We start from the raw sequence: 23204 nt of genomic DNA, 5'->3' as shown, positions 1-23204 counted from the left end.
CCAGTGCGTACTAGTGTAGGATCACTGTGCTCCTCTTCGGCGATTGATTCAAACCTCCTTCGTCCCTCCTGTATATTAAAAGGGGGAAATTAACAAGATAAGAGCAGTAACATTATTAACAAAACATCCATGAAATTAATTTGACAAGCTTTATCTCTTGTTTTACCATAACATCAAAAAGCTTGGAAATTACTTAAAAAAATTGTAAATCGGTCAGGATATGTTGCATTCTTTTAGACCTTTTCACTTTGTATAAGACGCAGGAATACACTCATTCATTTCAACATAAAACATTTCTCAATTCAGTGGATGTCATTGGTTGCTGTCTTTCATATTTGATTTTAGTTTATAGTGTTTTGTACACAAATAAGGCCGTTGGTTTTCTCGTATAAATTGTTTAACATTTTGTCATGTCGGGGTCTTTTTATTTAACTATACGGTATAGGTTTTGCTCATTGTTGAAGGCCTTACGATGGATGACCTGTAGTTGCTTTAATCTACGTCATTTGGTCTCTGGTGAATAGATGTCTCATTGTCAACCTTACCACATCTTCTTATTTTTATAACTATCAAAACATATAACGCTCGTATATGCATAAGTAGTTCAACAGTTGCTTCACTGCAATCAATTGTTCACGAACTTGTTAGATCGATAATATTGTTTTGTTTTATATTCTTATATGTGGCAAAATTATAACATCTTTTATATCTTAGTGAATATCATTTCTGCATTTCTGAGTAAAAAAAAACCTTGTCTGTCTGTTGTTTCTGATAATCTTAAATTATCACAAAAAAATTGGCAGCATAGGAGAAGAAAGAACTTTTTACACTTGTATAAACTGAAGAAAGCAATTATTAAAAACAAATAGCATTACTTTCAGTGTCAACCCTATAATCACGAAAAAGAACAGACCTGAGAAGGTACTTTAGTCGGTGGTTCTAAACGTATTTCTGGATCCCACTGGCCAGGAGGAAGAACTGTTGTTTGATCAAGAAATTCGTCAAATCCATGCATTATATCTTCTCGTGATTTTGCTTTGTATGCAACCTCACTGAAAATCTGAAAATTGATTTAAAACTTCAATTTCTAGCTTAAAAGAGATCTTTTAATTTTTATTGCGAAATAATTCCAATAAGATTGCTACAGAGTAGTCAATGTCCACCGCCGAGGTACTGGAATTTTTCCAAATCACTTATATATTTCCAAGGACATAACTCACATGAAAATAATTGATTTGCACTAATTTTCAAATGCTTTTGATATTTTGCTCATAGTATCCTTTGACGCTAAACATGATTTATTTATTAGCTGATGTTGGCCTCCGTTCGAAATAAGTTTCAGTAACTGCGAGTACTCTTACTTGGCAGTTTGTATCTAGTTTTTGTTAGTTTTTTTTCTTTGTGTCGATCTGATGAGTCAAGTCATTTCCAACTGATTTTAACAGTTTCTTCTTATGTCGTGCTGTTATACCACTGTTCCAGGTTGAGGAGGGTTGAACACTCACAAACATGTTTAATCCCGGTACATTCTATCTGTGTCTGTCCTTAGTCAGGAGTCGTTGTCGTTGTCGTTGTTTGCTGCATACTTGTTTTCATTTATTGTTTTATCATAAAACAGACTTTTTTTTTCGTTTGAATTGGTTCATATTTTGTTATGACGGGGCTTTTTATAGCCGACTATAATGGTATGTGTTTAGGTCATTGTGGAAGGCCGTACTGGTGACATAAAGATGCCCAAATTTGCTTTTTCCAGCATTTCCATTTTGCCCGCTCCATTTTGCAACGGAGGAAAATAACTTGAATATACATAAGTGCATAAGTCAAACTTTCCAATGGCATTTATCTCTCTTACCAATAGAAAAGATAATAATTCTGACATCGAGTTATCCTACCATTCAATTTTTAGTTGGTGTTGTTTGAGGGGTGACATGGAGGAACTTATTTTCTAAATTCCGTTTTTTTTGGGTAATTTTTTCCCACTTTCAACTTTTATCCTTCTTTTTCTCAGATTATACTTTTTCATCCCCTATATCGCACAGCCCCACTTGTTTTACCCCCTATATTCCACATCCCAAAACCGTGTTATTTCCCTCTTGTTTTCGAAGTGATTGCCTCTAAGTGGTTTATTTTTTTTTATTGCTGTTTATTTCAACCTGAATGGGATGAACATGTTTACGTTTGGATATGAGAGATCCTAAACATTTATTTCTTCTGACTTGCGATTCCTGATTGTTCCTTTGATATTTTTCGTCTCTTCTTTTTTTTATTACATTTTCATTTACTTATTTCACTTTTTGGTTCAGGATGATTAGTTGCAGGAATGTTTGAAGATGACAAAGTGTTCTGCATACAACTTTTATAAATATTAGGTAATATGAACGCAATAACAATCAAAATGTTTCGTGTTCTTACCACATCAACCATCATATTGGACATTGCTCTTCCAATTGCAAAAATGTGGCCTGGTTCCCCAACTGGACTAAGATGAAGGAAAATGAATCGCGTTGGTAATGGTACTTCTGTCAAATCACCAATAACTCTGGGTTTATCTAGTCGAATGAAAGCTGTGATTGGTTCCTTCAAATCATCTATTTCCCCAACCCATACATTGGCGACTTGTGCACCTTCGGGAATCTTTTTCATAAAAGGCTTATTAAGCTGAAGAGAGAATAAATTCTTTTATCATAATTTCTGACACCATTAGAAAAACGTCATGACAGTCAATTACAAATTGTTCTTAAGATGATCGTTAATCGTTTGACAAAAATTGGCTGGGTTTTCTTCGTTATTTTTTTCAATGCAAAATCGGCCAGTTTCTTTTGAGCATTTATTTTTCTAATATATATACCTTAAAGTTAAGTATTAAGGATGTACTTAGGTGAGGTTTTGGAATAAGTGTCAAATGCTCGGACTCCTTGGTGTTTTTCTATACGATACAAAGTAAAATATTTTGCCCCATAACACCTATTTATCTTTTAACATAAGACTTAAAAGCTTATAAAAGGTCATTTGACAAAATTTAAGCAGATTCTTGATTTTCTTTCTTTTGATTTGAGACCCAAATAATACCAATGCAAATATAAGGTAAAAGTCAGAGTCAGCCTTTTCCCGCCATATTTTATAAATCAAATATCTCGAAAAGGAGCTCCATGACATATCAATATTTTTAGCTTATTTTGAACCTTAACTATTGCTCTTCCAGCTTAAAGTATCAATTTTGAATTCTTGATTTATTTAATTTTACCTTAGATCAACTAAGTACATCCTTAATATCTAATATTTCCCATTTGCTGTACAGATCTGAATGTTTAAAAAGTTTCATATCTTCATCATTTGTTATTCATATATCTATTGAAATCATTATACAAGCTCTTATATAATGACGATATACATGTATCTAATTGTTAGAAAGGAAAAAAAAACATTTGCGAAATATTTCATTTGTCACATTTTTGTTTCAACTTATAAACTCATCCAAGATATCAGGATTGAAAGGTCTACAAAAGATTCATCAGTGACGCTCGAATAAAAAAGTTAAAAAGGCATTCGTATAAGAAAGAAATAAGGTTACTACTTATTTCATCAGAATAAATGAAAATACTTGCCTTGACTAGAGGCGATGTTTCAGGAAGTTGGCCGTTTGTTTCACCTCTTCCTTCTGCGTGTTGTCGCGCTTTCATTTTAGCAAAATCTGCAGCACTGCTGGCTAAAAATAAATGCAAAGATGGGTCAACTAGTATAAACAACAATTTATTTAGGTTTAAAATTTAAGTTTTTTTCCTTATCCCTGATTTACTTAATATATACTTTTTCCAGAATCAAGTTATTTAATCAATTTTTTTGCTGGTTGTTTATTAATCAAATCATTTATAATTGAACCTGTTTTGATGTACCAGTAGTATATCTTAAATTGTGTTGGTGCATATTCAAATTACGACACCGACTCCAATGCAAGTATATCATTTATCCCCTGAAAATGAGATATTCAAAAACACTGACTTCTTGGTAGATGGTGCCTCTAGGACTCCACCAGCAGAAGGAAATCAATCAAGTGTCAGTAGTATTAAACGTATAATAGATAGAGCCAGAACAATATATTCATGTTCTTCCGAAGTATACTTAAGTGGTTGACTTATGTCATATAGTAATCTTTTTGTTATTTTGGAAAATCTTTTGTTGTTGGCAGATTTGTTTTATTTATTCACTTTCATAAACTCAAGTCGATTTAGAGTCTGACATATTGCATAGACACTCGTCTATTGTTTAAATGTCTTATGGGTATTTTATCGTTGAGTTGCTGTCTCATTGACGTTTATCCTACATCTCCATTCATTCATAAAACAATGTGTTCTATCAACTATAAGGAAAGCCAATTAATTGAAGTCGTGCTGTAAATTATATCCTTTCGACTGGGTCGTTTAAGCATTCAGACGATAATGGTAAGGATTTCAAAAGATCAAACGATGTAATGTCTTACTTTTTGGCATCCTGCATTGTGTGATTATATTGCCTCCAGAATCATCTGCTGAGATACGTCTCCGTTTCAAATGAGGATGTACATGACGCGCTAACAACGATGATCTTATTGTAGATTTAGTATTTTCTGTTAAGGTTTTGTTTTTTGATAGTTCTTCGATGATAAGATCTGAAAATAAAAAGAAAATGTCAGTTAAAATATGTCTTGCTATGTTGAGGTAAAAAAATAAAAAACAACACTTTTTCATGCGTTCAAAGCACTTTTCTGGATTTACCTTCACCAGGAACGCTAAAAGCCTGACATTTGAAAGCCAAGGATGTATTAGAACCGAAACAGTTGAAGTGCTATATAGACAAAATAAAAGGGTCTACCAATACCATCAAAGGTCAACTTTGCCTGAGGGAATTGAAACCTTTGTTTCTTAATAATTTCTAAATTTATAAACGAGTAAAACATTTACCGATCATCAATGAAAAACGGTATTTTCTGGAAGAACATTTTATTCAATACAAATGTGAAAATATGCCACCCTCGTGCACTTAAAGAATCCTTAACACAACTTTTGCTGAGAGATGTCCTTTTGTTTATATATCCTATTTGTATACTACGAAGTCGTCCGGGCTGATTTGAGAACTAAAATAAAATACATGTCATATGTGCGAGTATCCATAATCTGTACGTACATCACAAAAAAATCTCTTGGTGTCCGTTTGCTTGTGTTGAATGTATCAATAAGCAATCACTCCCGTTCTTAAAGGGGAATTTTATTTCCATGATTTATAGATAAGCTAACAAATTGAAATGCATTGACAAAAATACCGAATTTTAGTAAATTCCAAAAAGGGAGCAGTTCATAAAACCTGACAAAACAAAACGCTCGACTATATCTTGGTACAATATGCTCGACTATATCTTGGTCCAATATGACCACCATAATTTTTATATTCACATTATTTCTCAACCCATAAGTTTAACCAAAAGCATACACTGTAATTAAAACAAGTAGACTAAAACAGCTCACCTCAAATGCTACCACAGCATGCGCGATTTTTTCAGAACCACATATCATTATATACATTAATATAACATCTTACCAGCTAACTGAGGAATGTTTGTGACATCTGCATCTAGTACCAAGGCTCCTACGAACATCTGTGTCCTTAGCTCCAATACATTATGCAATGTAACAGAAGCCACATGAGGTTTCGACCAACGTTTGCCATTCTCCTCGACATCCTCTTCGTATTTTACCCATCTGGAATAGCGTATACATACATATATACATTTCAGTTCTAGTTAGTTAAAATTGTTTAAAAAGTTTTTCGTTATTTTATTAACTTTGACATTCAGGTGTAACCCAATTTATATTTTTATTTTTGGAAATCACATGCACTGTCAGCGACGCGTACCGTGTCTACGCACATGGGACCTTTTTCACAATAAAAAATGATCGAAAGTAATACTGAAAAGATAATGACTTACAAGTATTTTTTCTCGTAAGAGTTTTTGTGAAATAGCGCAAAACTTATTCAAGTTGGAGTTCATAAATGAAATTTCGATTGCTTCCATGCCAACGTTTATTTTTACCCAGAGTTACAATATTATAATTGAAATCGGTATACTACCTGTAAATTTATTGTAAATTACCTAGCAGACTCTCGCCAAATGACTTCTTCGTCTTTTTTCGTTAAAGTGTCTAACTGACAGAAAACAACGTGTGTTTCGTCATCGTTTTTTGTGAGTAGACCCTGGATAAACTCAGTAACTGCTAGACTGCCTGAAAATAAAGAAAATATTTAAATTGCCTTAACTTTCTATAATTGACATATTTTTGAAGCAATTCCGACTTAAAGTAACATCTCATTTTTTAGCAAACAAGTAGAGAGGATAGAATGGGAACAATAAAAAACTAGTCGAAGAAAAACAGACAATACCATTGCCAAGACTGTTATCGATAGAAACAAACATCAGCAAATAAAATAACACATAATACACTACTGAAAAATAAAGCAAGAACAACACTCTTTAAAATAAAGTCAGGGGTGAACTCGTGCAGTGATAGATAGATATAGGAAGATGTGGTATGAGTGCCAATGAGACAACTCTCCATCCAAGTTACAATTTATAAAAGTAAACCATTATAGGTCAAGGTACGGCCTTCAACACGGAGCATTGGCTCACACCGAACAGCAAGCTATAAAGGGCCCCAAAAAATTACTAGTGTAAAACCATTCAAACGGAAAAACCAACGGTCTAATCTATATAAAAACGAGAAACGAGAAACACGTATGAACTACATAAACAGACGACAACTACTGTAATTAGATTCCTAACTTAGGACAGGTGCAAACATTTGCAGCGGGATTAAACGTTTTAATGGTACCAAACCTTCTCCCTTTTCTGAAACAATAGTATAACATTACAACATAGAAAAACACACTATAAAATATTAATTGGAAGGCTTAACTCAATCAAAAAACGTAAATTAACACACAATGAACGAATAAATTTGACCTGTGACACCTGAATGCAAATACACAGTTAATAAAAAATTAAAAGGGATAAATAATTAAAGTCAAAAGTAAATAGACAGGTTTAAACAAAGTTAAAGTATGATATCACTGTGAAATTTCAAACAATTTATAGAAAATCATCACTTTTGAAGAAACCTGCGTCATATTATACACAGGTAAATGAAGAGACTATAAAACCAGAGACAATCTTAAAAATGCCTTTTTAGGTTGCTAGATAAACATTGATCTTCATAGATTTATTTAATGCTGGAACATAGGCAGTTAGATCACCTACTGACAACATAAGTTTCAAGGTTAATATTTATCACGTCATATGTTTATCTTGAAAACTCTTACATAAGAGTTACCGTGCATTGATTATGGATTTATTTAAAATGATAAAAAAAGAATCTATGACCTGAATTGTATATATAGAAGGAGGTCATTGAAATTTTTCGTAACAACCAAAACTCGCATTCTTACGGACAATATTTGAATACCATGAATATTGCAATATCATGCATTAAACCTTCACAATTTCACCCATATTTATGGTTTTTAAGGATTTTATTCTCATGAACTATTTATATATTTTTTTAAAGATTCTGCCCACGGTTGTTTTGATACATCTCTTTTCAGTTTTTTTTTATCGAAGCGATATCTAATTAACAAGCACTCCTGTTTGAGGTCATTGTTGTGATGGTTTGTTCAGGCACGTTTGAATCTAAAGGCCAAATATTCAGAAAAACTAAGACATCAAGGTAATTCTGTCTGTTATAAAAAGTGGATTTTTTCAAAAAAAAAAAATAGCAAACAATTATTGGATTTTAACTGTTTGATCATCGTGTACTCTTTTGTATTAACCATAACTCTAAGAAACCGTTCAATAACGCTGGAGTGTTATTCTTTTTGTCCGTTGCAATTCGAAGTTTTTGCACTTGTTTATGTGGTCTTTAGCTCTCAATTGTCTTAGATCCTTCAAAACCTTTGTATGGCTTGATATAACACATATGTTCTACTTAACACCTGTATGGTGTGAGCTAACAAAAAGGTTCTTTTAAACCTCTGTATGGTATGAGCTAACAGAAAGGTTCTTCTGAACCTCTATATGGTGTGAGCTAACAAAAAGGTTCTTCTGAACCTCTGTATGGTATGAGCTAACAAACAAGTTCTTCTGAACCTCTGAATGGTGTGAGCTAACAAAAAGTTTCTCCTGAACCTCTGCATGGTGTGAGCTAACAAAAAGTTCTCCTGAACCTCTGCATGGTGTGAGCTAACAAATTAAGTTCTTCTGAAACTCTACATGGTGTGATCTTACAAAAAGTTTCTTCTGAACCTGTGTACGGTGTGAGCTAACAAAAAGGTTCCTCTGAACCTCTGTATGGTATGATATAACAAACAAGTTCTTCTGAACCTCTGTACGGTGTGAGCTAACAAAAAGTTTCTTTCGATCTTCTCTATGGTGTGATCTAACAAAAAGTTTCTACTGAACCTCTCTATGATGTGAGCTAACAAAAGGTCTTCCTGAACCTCTTCATGGTGTGACCTAACAAAAAGGTTGTTCTGAACCTCTGTATGGTATGAGCTAACAAAACAGTTCTTCTGAACCTATGAATGGTGTGAGTTGATACAAAGGTTCTACTTAACATTTGTATGATGTGAGGTAACAAAAAGGTTCTTTTAAACACGGTTGGTGTGAGCTAACATAAAGATTCTTCTAAACATCTGTACAGTGTGATGTTTGCTTTATCGTTGAAGATTTTATAAAGAACTGAAGTGCTTTGTTTGTTTGACTCTACACAAATAGGTCATTTGTCGTGTAAAATACCATACCGAGGTACAGACTGTCAAGCTGTTGATACCATCGAGAATGATTGTTTAACGATATCGGTCAAGTTGTGGTAAAACAAAACCAAACATAATGAATATGCAAGGTTCATTCTATGTAATTTCCTGTCAAAATTAACAGTTTGTAAATTCAAGGACTTTAAAATACATGGGAACACTTGCAAACACTTGTACGGTCAACTTAGGGATATGTAGCCTAATGTTACTGAAAATAAGAATTATAAGCTTAGAATTAATCAAATATACACAACCCATGTCAGTGTACCCTAGATCTAGTCGTTTGTTTGACAACAGTTACTAGTTAACATCTTGCTATGATGTAAAAGTGCATTAAATCTCGGTTTCACATCTATACAAGTAATTATCATTTGTTTTCCTAACAATCAGCGGCTCTTTTCACAAAAAATCGTAAGAGTAAAAATACTCGTAAGTCATACACATTTCAGTATAACTTACGATCAATTTTAATCGTAAGATTTTTTGTGAAAAGAGTCGCTGAACTTGATCCATAAAACGTTGAACATACAAGATAAATTAAAATGTAGGACAAGTAGTCAAATGATAAACAAACAGAAATTCAAACCCAAATCTATCTAGTATAGACATTCTTTCTGCTGTCGAAGATTGTTGATATGTAGACTCCTACGTCGCTGTCTCATACGTATACCCCACATCTCGTTTTATTTAATAACATATCATAATGAACAAATTATAAAAATGTTAACCATAGAACTCTAAAAGTCAGAACAAGTTGGAATATTTCCATCTATAATCAATATTTTCATCTATAATTATTGTCGCCATTTCGCGTTAATATTTTGAAGAAAAATGCTGGTCAATTGTTGAAGTCGTGTGACTTTTTGAATAGGATGCTACATCGACGTGTACCATATCCCTTTTTAATTCATGTATTGTTTTGTCTTGTTCACAAACAAAATCAAATAAAGTTTATTTTAGTCATATTAATATATATCTTCCTTTATAAAAACTTCTTATGAAGATAAACCCTTTCCAAATCAACTTGTAATGATCAATATATACCGCTTTCCATACGAGTTTTTGATTAAACAATGTACAATAACTTTTCAATGATAATTCATGAAAAATTCGGCATAATCTGTTGGAAACATATAACTTCACACACGCGTGTAGTAAGATAAATAACAATAAACTACATACACAAGTTAAGGATATTGGTATGAAACCATTGTCGTCTTATAACAAAACAAACTGATGGTATGACATAATTAAAATCTGCCAAAATAAATACATGTAGTACCAATCTGAATAAAATAGAGATCTTGTGTCCAGGCTTTGCTTACAAGGATCTGAAAACACTCCGTTGTACTCTCTGTTCTGGTAATTATTACATCAGGCAAACAAATTTCAGCCTTCAAATTTGTGAGGCTGTGAATTAATCCGCCAAAACAAGTAGGGTCCCGAAATGTCTTTAAACCAGAAAGTAGAACGTTTTTAGATCCTAACAAAGCTTGGACACAGGATCAGTTTTTTAATCAAGAGGAAGGGGTTATAATAAAAGACCCTTGCAGAATTATAAGTAACAGCAATATTGACTTTCCGTTAATCATACGAGTACAGGTCAAGTAAATGTCAGAGAGTCCGATAGTAACCTTGAACTTGGAGCTTTTAAAATTGATAAGACAGCAATCAATCAAGACTGGAGACATTTAAATTACTCTCAGGTCACTTTATCCAATACACAACAATTTAAAGATCTATATCTTGAGAAAGATTTTTATGTAGTTAGGAGTGAAAGTTCGCTTTATTTTAAAATTGTTCAATTAAATCCGCCTTAATGCTTCGAAGATATAACCTCAATTCGACCTATTTTTATTTATGCCAATTCATCAAAATATTATGTCAGTCTTCTAAAAATGTATGACAGAAATCTTGGTATGAAAACTAGTTAAAGGCACAGCAATAAAAAACTGACGTACATGTTATCATTTAAAGTTTGTCTCGTGATTATGTGACCTTTATCACCTGTTTGCCAATCTTAAAATAGAACAACCTTATCATAATTACATAACAACTGTACAGATATTGAAAACGGCCTTGTATATGTATGTATAACACGAAGTTCTTTTATCAAACAACTTTAGTTTACTCACTAACCATTGTTGATAATGATGTAAGATTAAGACCAATGTCGGTCAATTCAATTTTTTATCAAACGTAAGATTTTCAGCTCATTGTTTATAACTTGAGTGGGGTGATATTAGGCTTGTGATTTCTTTTTGAACGCATCGATATTAAAAATGCTATGTTATGTACCATTCGAACTCATTTCATCTGCACCATTTTTTACCCTGTCGTACGGTACAATGTCCGTCAAATCAAAGTCAAAGTTCAAGGACGAACGATGTCTTATTTTTCAAAATGTCAGCATCAATTACATATTCTGTCTGCTGAATATTAAAATAGTTTATGAACACATTAAAAACTTAAAGAACAAACCTAAGTTCCATAATCAATCGTACTTAAAGTATAAATTACGTAATTTTGAATAAAAATTGCCCTTTTCAGACAATCCAAATAAAAATAGTAAAATTGACAGAAAGCCAAGCGATTTCTTAGTGAATCATTTATTTATTACCACGAACCATTGTTAAATGCTAAGGAAATTTTTGACATCATTTATCAACCTCAATTGATATGAAAAGAACAAACCATTGCAGCTTATACAAATACAATAGCTATCAAGAAAGGAAGTAGTAATGAATTTGGTTTGTAGATATAATACAATCGATTATGTCATTGTAAACACAAGTAATTGGTTTGGCAATGTTGCCGTTGGTGCTGCTTTGGGAGCAAAGTCATTTGGCACTTCAAATATGACTACAAATGAAAATACGTTCAAAAACTAAATTCGCTGTACATGCAGCCCGCTTATTTCTTTGTAGCATTTTTATTACTACTAGTATACTACTACTTAGAAAATTATCAGAAATTATTGACAATCAATTTATTATGTAATGTAATCATAGAAAAGCGAAAGTTCTCTATTTTGCAAATGGCGGTATATAGGGCAACGGTAAAAGCTTCCATAGATGGCTGTTTCCATGACAATGTATATGGAAACCAGTTTAGAATGATGACACAAATTTCCTCAGATCCACAAAGGAATATATCTTGCTTGAACATTGTCATTTTCGTGGAAAAGAATTCTTAAAAACTGCAAATCCAAAGATCTGATATATTTGGAAATTGTGAAAAAAATACTTAATTGATCGCTAGTTGTACGTCTGAATGGAAATTATTGTATTCTATTCTATAAGATTCGTACGTTTTTGAATCCTTTTATCACATTCAAGAGACAACCAGTATTTTTTCTAACCCTTGCATAAATTATAAATGTGTATCAACCTTTGATCTTGATTTCACAGAATTTCCAACGCACGGTTTTTTGATGAACGGACAAGATAGAAAACACAGATAATATGCTTTCGAATGGTATATAATATAGCCGTGTGTTAAACAGAAAGTCATTAACTTTTATATAGTTCTTTCGAAATACGTCACTCGATCATACTTAATATAAAATAGATACAATGAGTGGGTTGAAGTTACAATTGTATTCGCTGGCAAATGTCATTGTCATTTGCTATCACAGTAAACCGCAGGTGTAGAGACTTTAGATATTACTTATTTTACTAACATTTAAATACATGTTCAACAAGCCATTGAAAGTCAATTCATAGTTTTGAATTGCACTAAAAAGTGCGTTCAAGACTTTTTGGTCGTAGTCTAATATTGTGAAAAATGAATTATGAAGAGGAAAAGAAAAATACTGAACTGAAACACTTAAAAATGTATCTTATATGTTTATCAATGATGATATCTTTTTGGAAGGTACTCTTTAGTAGGAAACACAAAAGAATGTTTTGTAAAGAACAATCATACGCGTAATAATATATCACATATCAAAACACAAAGGTCGACTTCAACCAAAGAAGGGAACACAATTTTGTAGGCCAGAGTCTGATCGAATGTAGTACATTTTAAATCAAATGAACTGGAATAGAATGCCTTCTGGTAATTTTCCTGATCCATTCTTGAAACAATAAACGAAACACAAATATGACAGACAGCAACTAACGATAATACAGGTTCCTGACTTGGGACAGACATACTAGCACATTTCATTATCCACTTGTACAGGACTTGAGTACGAATGTACCAATAAATATGGCACTGTTCCTTTCTTCCTTCTGATCAGTAATTTTTGACAAAGGTATTCGACAATCGAATCTATCGTTACGTTCGATGCTCTGCAATTGTCATTGAGTTGATTGAGTCGATTAGTTACACAGATGTAAAAACAACTGTTGTTTTATTAATCGATTGTCCAATAATGAACTTAATGGGAATTTCTTTCTCTGAGAAACAACAACCAATACACATAGTACAAACACTTGTTTTAGGGCATATACCAACTTTGAAACATTCGACATATCATATACTCGAGGTCACAAGTGGAAAGACAAAGTGAAATATATATATATCTGAAGCACCCCCCCCCCCCTCCTCTCGGAAACCGGCAACTAATAAATGTAAAACAGTGTCTTAAGCTTATGCTGACTATCACATTCCGTGCAATTGGCTATTATGGCTATTTAGACTAACTCAGTTTACAAATATCTACTGAATAGTATTTTCAAATATTGAGTAATATGAATTTGAAAAAAACTATTTAAGCGATGATGACATTGTCAACCTCATACTCTGTTTTTGCATCGTAGATGTCTTGTAAGAAATGTTTATGTGCTAAATATTTTTCATAGCAATAGCATAGACACCTTAACTAATGGAAACATGACAGAGAACATCATTGAATTTCTCTTGACCTGCCAGTTTGTCACAACAGTGGTCATTTTACATTTGACCATTTTAGGTTAATCGGATCTGACACCTTTGAAAAATACAAATGAAAGAAAACGGGTAATTTCAATACTTCACTGGTAACTTAATTTAGTTTCTGCAGTATATTCGTCTTTGGTGCTTTAAACAAATAATCTGAAAAATCTTTTCGAATTCTCTTCATATATGGAAGATAATTAGGACAATGCCATATGCGACCCGATTTATGGAAACGGATGGATATATATTATTTTCTTTTGTTTAATCTTTACTTTAAGAAGAATTTATTTTGAATGATTAAAACAATGTACTTACGTTTTCTGTGACTTAAATGCTCTCCATTTTTCACTTCGTATGACCCATTCATGCCATTCATTTTGATGCTTGTTTAGGTTGTGCAGTCTTCTTTCTGAACCCAAAAAGAATGTAATAAGTTTGATTCATCTCTATTACAAAATAGAAATTTGAATTTAATTTAATTGCAATATAAAGATAAGAGTATGTCGTATAAAATGTGTTCTTATAAGGTAGCTTTGATATTATATTGTCTGAGCACGGAAACGGTAAGTTTACAAAAATCGAAAACGTCACAAAGTGAATCCAGATGACGTCGTGTCCCCGCACGCGTATCTTCCCACGACGCGTTAACCTTCTTGCTGCCGGAAGGACACATGTATCCGCACCGACGGTGCCAAAAACATAGAAGATTATCTATAGTGTAAAATTTTTCTTCAATGGGCCTCCAATGTAACGTCATCAGAGCTTTGCTTCAAATTAATCGAATGAAGTCATAGTCGGGTATCGTGAAGTCACAGACGTGAAGCTGCCGTTTTTCCTGGCAAACGCAATGTTAGCGGCAGCAAGAGAGTTATACAAAAACTCAACATTTTTGTCTGAATCGATTCAAACAATTCAAAGTTTAAAAAAAAAAAAATTAATAACAGTTTCTGTCTTAAGATAAAAGCAGTATGCCGTATTACGCAACATTCATTATTGCATAAAATACCAGTTGACGATATAACTTGTAACTGTTGGTACATACTAACTGGTACCGACCAGTGCAGTGTCTCAGTAAACTTTTTTTACGCAGACTTCTATTTCTTTGTTTTGAACAATTATAATGTAGATAAACCACTATTTCATATACCTATCCACATAATGTGGCTTCTTAAAATAAGGTCAGGCTGAGTCGAATATGTAAAGTTAGACTTATCAAGACTTTTTGTAGAAGAATACCGTATCGCTTTTTTAAAAAAAAGGAGAAGTCGAAGAAAGACATTATAACATTATGAACACCTTAAAAGACGAACAACAAACAGTTAAAAAAAAGCAACGTAGAAAGCTAAAGATTTATCAACTTAAATCATACTGAAAGCCGGGGTGAACTCAGTACATCTATTTAAAATTCGTTGATAAAGTCATTACTAGTGACAAGGCATACACGTAACGGATTGATACATGTTTTCTGGATAACCCCAAATGCACTGCCAAATTTATAAAACATCGGTACATGTAAACTCACTAATCCTCAAATATTACTGAATGAGAACTTTTAAAATAGAAGCAACCTTTGCTGAACAAATAATAGATAAGATAATTGCACATACATTGAAAAATGAAATATAAAATGCTACCCAGAAAAACATTGCATATTTAAGTAGACATTTTCGAAAACTATTCGATACCGACGCCTACAGGTATCCTTTTTGAGAAGGGCCATCATCTCAATGTGTACAACGACCACAGGCATTTATATTATATTTTTTTCTAATTTTATTTCAAATACTGTAGAAAACATTTAACATGTATATTGAGTAGCTGAGAATTGATCGATCTTAATATTGTAATATGTAAAAAAAAAGGGGGGGGGGCTTTGTGTAAAATAATAAAACTTTAATTAGAAACAGAACGTGTAAAGCATTTTTTTCTTGAAACATAACGTATAAATATATGCTAGTAGATGATATTATTAGTTATCTTGGTGTAATCAGGGGTGCTTGGAAGTTTACACCGGTGTTAAAAATGCACTGTACAATTCCGTACACTCATGATTATAACAAGAAAACGAATTCATTTCTTATGAAACGTTCCTTTACTATTTTTATACCTGGGTATAAAATTGAAAAATTCTAACGATGAACTTCAACTTCACATTTTATCTTGTAATGTTGCATGTATATTAAGGTTTAAAGGCTAATAATAGATGAACAAATGCAAATAGGTCAACGGGGACACAATCTAATGTACAACGACAATAAGGAAGAAGAAAAAAACCAAACACTGCAGAGACACCAAAGGTAAGTAGCGTTTTTTATATAGATTAGACCGTTGGTTTTCCTGTTTGAATGGTTTTACACTAGTCATTTTTGGGCCCATTATAGCTTGCTGTTCGGAGTGAGCCAAGGCTCCGTGTTGAAGACCGTACTTTGACATATAATGGTTTACTTTTACAAATTGTGACTTGGATGGAGAGTTGTCTCATTGGCACTCATACCACATCTTCTTATATCTATTGATTTTGTTGTAAGCACTAAATTAAAGCAACAGAAGTTACCGATGTTCAAATCTCATAAATCGACTAAGAAGACAAATCAAGGTAACAAACAATAACTTAGGGAATCACAAGAACTTTAAAAGGAGCAATACCGGGTGCGTTGACAGAGAAAGCTTATTCTGCTATGTTTGCATCACCCGCCATGCGACTCCACACGAAGCCCAGCTTAACAAATTATTTTAATGCTATAAGCTTGTCTTGGAGACCGAAAGTTTAAGAAACCAACACAATAACTTCTAAGGCTTGTCTTATTAAGGAAAAAAGTCCAGGTAACCAACATGTTAAATACTAAGGCTGTCAAAAAAGGTAGTTTTATTTCCACGAAGCCGAGCTTACCATGTTAAATGCTTAGGCTTGTCGGGATACAGACAACAAAGAACATCAATACATTAAGTTTAGCTGACTGTCTGATTTGGAGATCCTGATTAGATTACTGTATATACTGGTTAGATATGATTGTAACATATATTTTGTTTTTATATCAAAACTATTACCTCAATATATTTACGTTTATTAAGTAAAACTTTTGACGCAACTATGCTCGAATCAATAGACATTTGAGGTTCATCATTCACCCGTAATGGTGAATGATTCAATAATATGTCATAATGTTCTGATTCACTGCCAATAAAGATTATATTATGCAAATAACATGCATACACTTATATTGATTCACGTTTATGTAACACTTTACTTATATCAGTATTACTTTAAATACTAGTAAGAAACAATTGTTTTTGCACAAAAGGATGCAGAGCTGGAATAAAATAAATGATTGAACAATAAAAACTGTACGCAATTTTGGTACAGTAGATGGTTCCGCCTCATGTAAGGCAAATGTAGATTAAGTAGTTCCTGCTTTCAGGAAAAGATTCGAAAAAAATACCAACTGCAGAAGGACAATGCAGTATAACTGTAAAATCGTTTAAAATACTTAACAGAGCACAAGTATTTATTTATTTCCTCGCCGCGATATAGTCTTTTTGCGCTGATGTAGCGTAAAGCAAACACCAATCAATCAATTTGGCCCGGGAACACAGTTATCGTACTTTGATTAAATATAGTTCCTAATGTGGACTGTGTATTACTCGCAAATTTTGTTCACAACCCTTCCTAATTCATTTCTTCATTTTTTATGCCTCAAATATCAAGTAGGGGATGAAAAATAGGTCATGAATTTTAAAGTAGAGTAGTGATTTGGCCAGTTGAAAAGAAAAGATTAAAAATTAGTATGTCTGAAGCTGTCAAACATAATTTAAGACCCCCTTAACACAAAATTGTCCATATTTTGAGTTGGAGCTGATGAAGTTTCTGTAATTTCGATATAATTTTTCCCCAAAAGTAGTTTAGTACACCACACTGTAAAAATATTATTGAGAAAGCGCAGGTGCGATTTTTTTAATTTGCATTTATTGTCTAAAAGAAATGCACTACGAAATAACTGTATTTTCGGGACAATTTATTTATTTCAATTGCAGATAACTATGAATAGAAATCAATTGTGATGAAGCAATTAGTATAAAGCAAACGTTCCACGCTTCAAACATGAAACGTAAGTAAAACCTACATGCATCCAGGTAAAGCAATTAGCAGCATCTACTCACCTTGCGCAACAAGTAGTATCGGTTTCCAGATAATTTTAGGTAATTTAATGCAGATTTAAAGTTGCTAATTACACTGTTGTCCGAATATGTCTCCGTTTTCTTAAATAACATATGTGATATTAAAAAAATCGGGAAACACGATTTTTCACCGAGATGCTTTTAATATCTGAATGTGACCGTATCCGTATACATTTAAAGTAAACTATCGTAAATTTTGTGTCTTTTATACCGTTATCTTCCACATTCCTGATTGGCAAGGCAATACACCCGATAACAAATGATAGGGGTATTTATAAAAAAAAGTGTATTGATAGTGGACTTTTTTAATAGTACAAAACAATTAGTTATTATGTCTAGTAGATTGGTAACAAAATACATCTATCTCTGAACAATGACGGTTTAAATAGACAAATTATGACAAATAAATAAAAAATAACACGGCAGTGATCGAAACGTCTTCCGTATTTTTATCATATAATTTGAATGCTACAATATTTGACTCCCTCATTGTTGTCATATTAACAATGAAAAAATAAACTTAGTCAGGCAAATGGATTGTTCTTTATTGTGTATTTGGAAGTGGTCCTTGGGTAGAATATATGGCAAAGTTGTTCTTCTGATTTCGGGCGAGCGATTTTTTTTTTACAATAATCGGTGATCAAGTTAACGCGAATGATTCAGCGCCCTCTATGTGTCTCAGTGTCCTCTGGAGAAGCGATCGATAGTGAGTAGGAATATAACGACTGGATTAATTGGGTTATAATCAACTTAAATGACGAGGTTTTTTTTAACGACATTGACTACCCATGAGGGTCTTGAACGGTCGGAAACTTAAATAATGTTCAGGAAGTGACTATACTTATATTCATTGAAGACATTTTTAAGGCCGGATTACCTCTTCTCGTTTGAAAATTTCAAACTTGATTACAGAAGACTTATACTGATAAAAAAATCGGAATTCAGAAAATTTTAATCATATATTCGAGTATACAAACAGTTTAACTGATACCTTGACAAGATTTGTGTGAATAGTATCACGATATACAAAGTTATCAACAAAATACCGAGACAAATCTCAGTTTGACTGCTTGTATATCTCATTTGTTTTACCGATTATATTGATATGAGTAAACCCTATATATTAAAGTAAGCTAGTTCTAGACAAACGTAAAATTGAATTAAAATCACGGGATTAAAAATTTACAGCATATTTATTTGCTGCTTTCATGTTTGTCGGATGAACCATAAAATTAAACAATGCGTTTCAATGGCCAATCAAATCATTAGACATAGGTATTACTAGCTTATCAAATCATGGAACGAATAACAAAAGGGTAATACATAATAACAAAGAATCAACGGTTTAACTTACAAATAAGTATTCTAAACTTTTATGCACGAGCGTCACAATCATATTGCTCGATGTATATCAAAACACACCAACTTGAAAAAAAAAATTAAACTGTATGCAGCATGAGGGGTTTGATTAGTGGAACAGGAACTACTTACCGTTTCGGATAACCAGAGTTCAACCCCTTATTCGTAGGGCAGGGGGTTATGGTGCACTGTCTATAGTTTTGTCTGTTTATTGGACTGTTTTTTTTGTTTGTAATTTTTCTGTTGACTATAGTACTGTTTGTTTTTTTTCGACTTTTAGTTTTTGATTGACTCCCCTCTACCCCCACCCCTTGGTATCTTCTCCCCACTCTACACTTGTAATCACTTACTCTAGTATAACTTATTAAAGAACATGGCGTAAAAACTTGTTTCTTTTGTTACCATAAGACCCATGACAAAAAGGCAATAAATAAACAATACTTTCGATGCAAGCGACCCGAGCTCTCGGTTATCAAACTTAGTACTAGGAGTTAAAAAAAATGTTCTCGGAACACCGAAATCCAGTATTTTAATCAGAGAATTTTTAGTCTGAGTACGATAATCGTTCTCGAAATTTTAATTACCGCAAGACCTGGCATTGTATGAAGTATTTAACATGCAGCCACGTGATGTTAAATTGTTTTGTAAACGGGTGCACCTTTTTATGCATGATATTGTTTATTTGGCAACAATTAAGAAAGATGACAATCAAAAAACAAAAAGAACATGCCTTATTTCAAGGGTTTTTGTTTATCCAAATTCCCTAATCTCTCATTGTATTGAACTATTACATTCTGAAATTTAATTTCACCTTGACTAGATAATGTCTAAACGTCCTTGTAACAGTATATTGATGCAATATTTGTTGATAATGTAATTGTTATCATCCATCTGTATTAAATATTCAATTTTAGAGCACGATGATTGAATCATTTGAAATATAAATGTATATACAAAATGATTCTATAACAAAACAATGTGTACATACCGAAACCATGTTTTATATATGAAAACAGTTAGCGGAAACAATGTTCGTCCTACGTAATTATCATAATACTTTATCAGACAAGCTTGACCTTATACGATTTTGACTAGACTACTTTTGATGATATATCAATCTTATGTTACAAATATTCATGATGACAAAAACTTACAATTCGAATATGTTAAACTTTGATTGATATACTGATGTAACATTAAATGGGATGTTGTATTTATTTTGATGAAATAGCAACCACACTTCCGCTCCCAAAAAGGCTTAAAAAACCAAAACAACAAAAAATCATCAAAAGGTCAATAGACGTTATATATCGAAACGATGTTTACATACAATGATCATTTTATAAGCAAATGATTCTTATCAAAACATGATGCTATCAATATCTACCGGTTGTATGTTTCCTTCGCATACGCATTTCGCATAAAAGTGATATTCTAGAAAACAGTATTTATTGTTGAGAGATTGTTGAAGTACTCATAGATCAAACTAGATTAGTTAGTTGTTCATACAATGTCCTTAGAATTGTACAAAGGAACAGAACATATATGACCTCTCACACAAATATACGTGAAAGGATACAAAAGGTAATATTTGGTCGAATACTTACGAAATCAATAAGTATGTTTATTGGAAACTTCACTCATGATTTTTACCTTACAGATTTATCATCGTGACCTTAACCGATTTATATCAAGGTATGTTGAGTTGACTTTAAACTTGATAACAAGCTCAAAGTGTTGGCTGGGATATAGAAGAGAGGCGAAAAATACCAATGGGACATACAAACTGATTAGTCGAAAACAAACTGACAATGCCATGGTAAAAGACTAAAAAAGATCAAAAGACAAACAACAGTATACAAAACACAACATAGAAAACCAAAGACTGAGCAACACGAACCTTACAAAAAGGCGGGGGTAATTCAAGGGAGGTGCCGGAGGAGTAAGCAGATACTGCTCCACATGTTGCAAATATGGTCAAATGAACTTCTCTTGTATATGGCCCGTATTGATCGGGCATCCTCAAATGAACCTGTCAAAATGTGAATTAAATCTGATGGTCCATATTGGGTGAATGCCAGGCTCTCTGCACGTGAAAGTACCCTCGCAATGACATTATGGTGTCAGATGGTGACCTGTTTCAAAGAAAAAAATCTGCCAAAACATTTTTGTTTCACCAGCAGTCCAAATTTCCCACTCATCGTCCGGTTTAGCACACTTATCAGAACTTTTGAAATCGATTTTTTGATCGATTTGTTTTTATCCTGATTCCTGAATTCCTGTCAATGGACATTCAACAAACATCCATATTATTAATTAATCAATCTAATACCACAAGAACACATGGTATGTTCTGCAGTCAAAGAGAAAAAAATACTGTATGTAAGTTTTGTTTAAAAGTGTGTTAATAACTGACAATAAAACTGTATATAAAACATTAGTTTTAATGAAACTGATAAACTGATATATATGCTACCACTAATGTAGAACTTTAGAGACTATCTGTTTTGAGAGAAGCATCCGAGATGGAAAACAGAAGGCAAACTTAAAAATAAAGTTTCGGCATATACAAAAGCTATACCAAGAAGCAGAAGATACAACAATAATAAAAGGAGGTGTGGGTATTCGTCAAAGAGCCAGCAATCCATCTACTTAATAATCCTGCATATAAAAACATTACAGAAGATATTTAGTGAAACTGATAAAAAATATAATGCTACAACTATTGTAGAACTTTACAGACTACCCGTTTTGAGAGAATCATCCCAGATGGAAAACAAATGATGCAAAAAAATACCATGGTTAACTAAACATTAGACAATCTTAGAAATAAAGTTTCGGCATACAAAGGCTATATCAAGAAGCTGAAGAGATACAACAATAATAAATGGAGGTGTAGGTATGCAACCAATCATTCTTATACAGGTAAAAACGATGATAGACATACTTATTAACCTACAATATGAATCAAATAGACCTAGAAAAATCCAATTACACGTGTTCGCTATCTATTTATATTTATATTTATGTTTATATCTGGTTATATGACCGTCGACAATATTCGGAGGTCATCTCGATGGTTAAATAGATGACGTCTAGACAAAAATACACACGAAATGTTGATACATATATATATTATCGAGTTCATGCATTTTTAATTGTTTATTTTAGACCTTTAGTAATTTGGATATACGTTTTTTTTATGTTTTAAATCAAATATGAGAATTTGAGTCAAGTCGGTGTTCATGAATTTGACAGCTAATGCCCCTTTACAGAAAGAAATTATCGTATTTACGTACACCGACACATACTGTAACACACTTTACACCAAAATCCCCTTTCATAATATCCCTACAATTTATCATTAAAAGGTATTATACTATTGTATAGATCGATATAAAGCTAAAAGAAAAAGACCCCCGTGAACAATCGCCATACATGTACGTGTTACATAACACGGTTTATCTATGATTTATCAAAAGAAATAATTTCTAGGTCATTGTCAACATGTAGACATGGACTGTCATGTATCATATAAGGGGATAAGACAACCAAAATGTTGTAATGCAATGTGAAAAGGTAAACAATCATGACTAAGCATATGGGTTTGCTGCTGTTGAATGTCAATACCTTTAAAAATACCAGCTTTTCTTTGAGGTTAGAACAATTGGTATACACTTTCTTGTTACACCAGACTAAAATACTTTTGTTTTGTTTTGTTTTATCATATGTATTAAATTTATCCTACCACTTTTAAAAGTGTTTCTTCTCGATCGCCTATCAAAGACGTGAATCAAAGAAACGTCTGGTAAGTAATACACGATTCTATTGGCATACTGTAGCAGACGAGACAGGTAAAAGGAATTCAAATGACGATTATAAATACATTAAATGAAAAATAAACGCATTGCATATGCAACTTCACAATAGATTTATTTCTAATGAAGCAA

At 32.7% G+C, this 23204-nt stretch overlaps 1 protein-coding gene across 1 annotated transcript in view; it reads right to left on the bottom strand.

Annotated features, from left to right (window-relative positions):
* The window catches only part of LOC127702801 (electroneutral sodium bicarbonate exchanger 1-like), a 29818-nt gene extending 15723 nt beyond the window's left edge, over positions 1-14095 (bottom strand). The window contains exons 1-6 of the mRNA XM_052207105.1: positions 14035-14095; positions 6125-6254; positions 5612-5732; positions 2413-2658; positions 914-1060; positions 55-68 (exon numbers count right to left, since the gene is read on the bottom strand). Of these exons, the coding sequence (XP_052063065.1) occupies positions 55-68; positions 914-1060; positions 2413-2658; positions 5612-5732; positions 6125-6254; positions 14035-14095 (719 nt within the window). The remainder of the gene's footprint in view (positions 1-54; positions 69-913; positions 1061-2412; positions 2659-5611; positions 5733-6124; positions 6255-14034) is intronic.
* Between the last annotated feature and the right edge of the window lie 9109 nt (positions 14096-23204).

Source organism: Mytilus californianus, unplaced genomic scaffold (assembly GCF_021869535.1).
Source record: "Mytilus californianus isolate M0D057914Y unplaced genomic scaffold, xbMytCali1.0.p SCAF_5, whole genome shotgun sequence".
Classification (NCBI taxonomy): Eukaryota; Metazoa; Mollusca; class Bivalvia; order Mytilida; family Mytilidae; genus Mytilus; species Mytilus californianus.
Note: the sequence above shows the minus strand (reverse complement) of the source record. Positions and strands in the feature narration are given on the sequence as shown.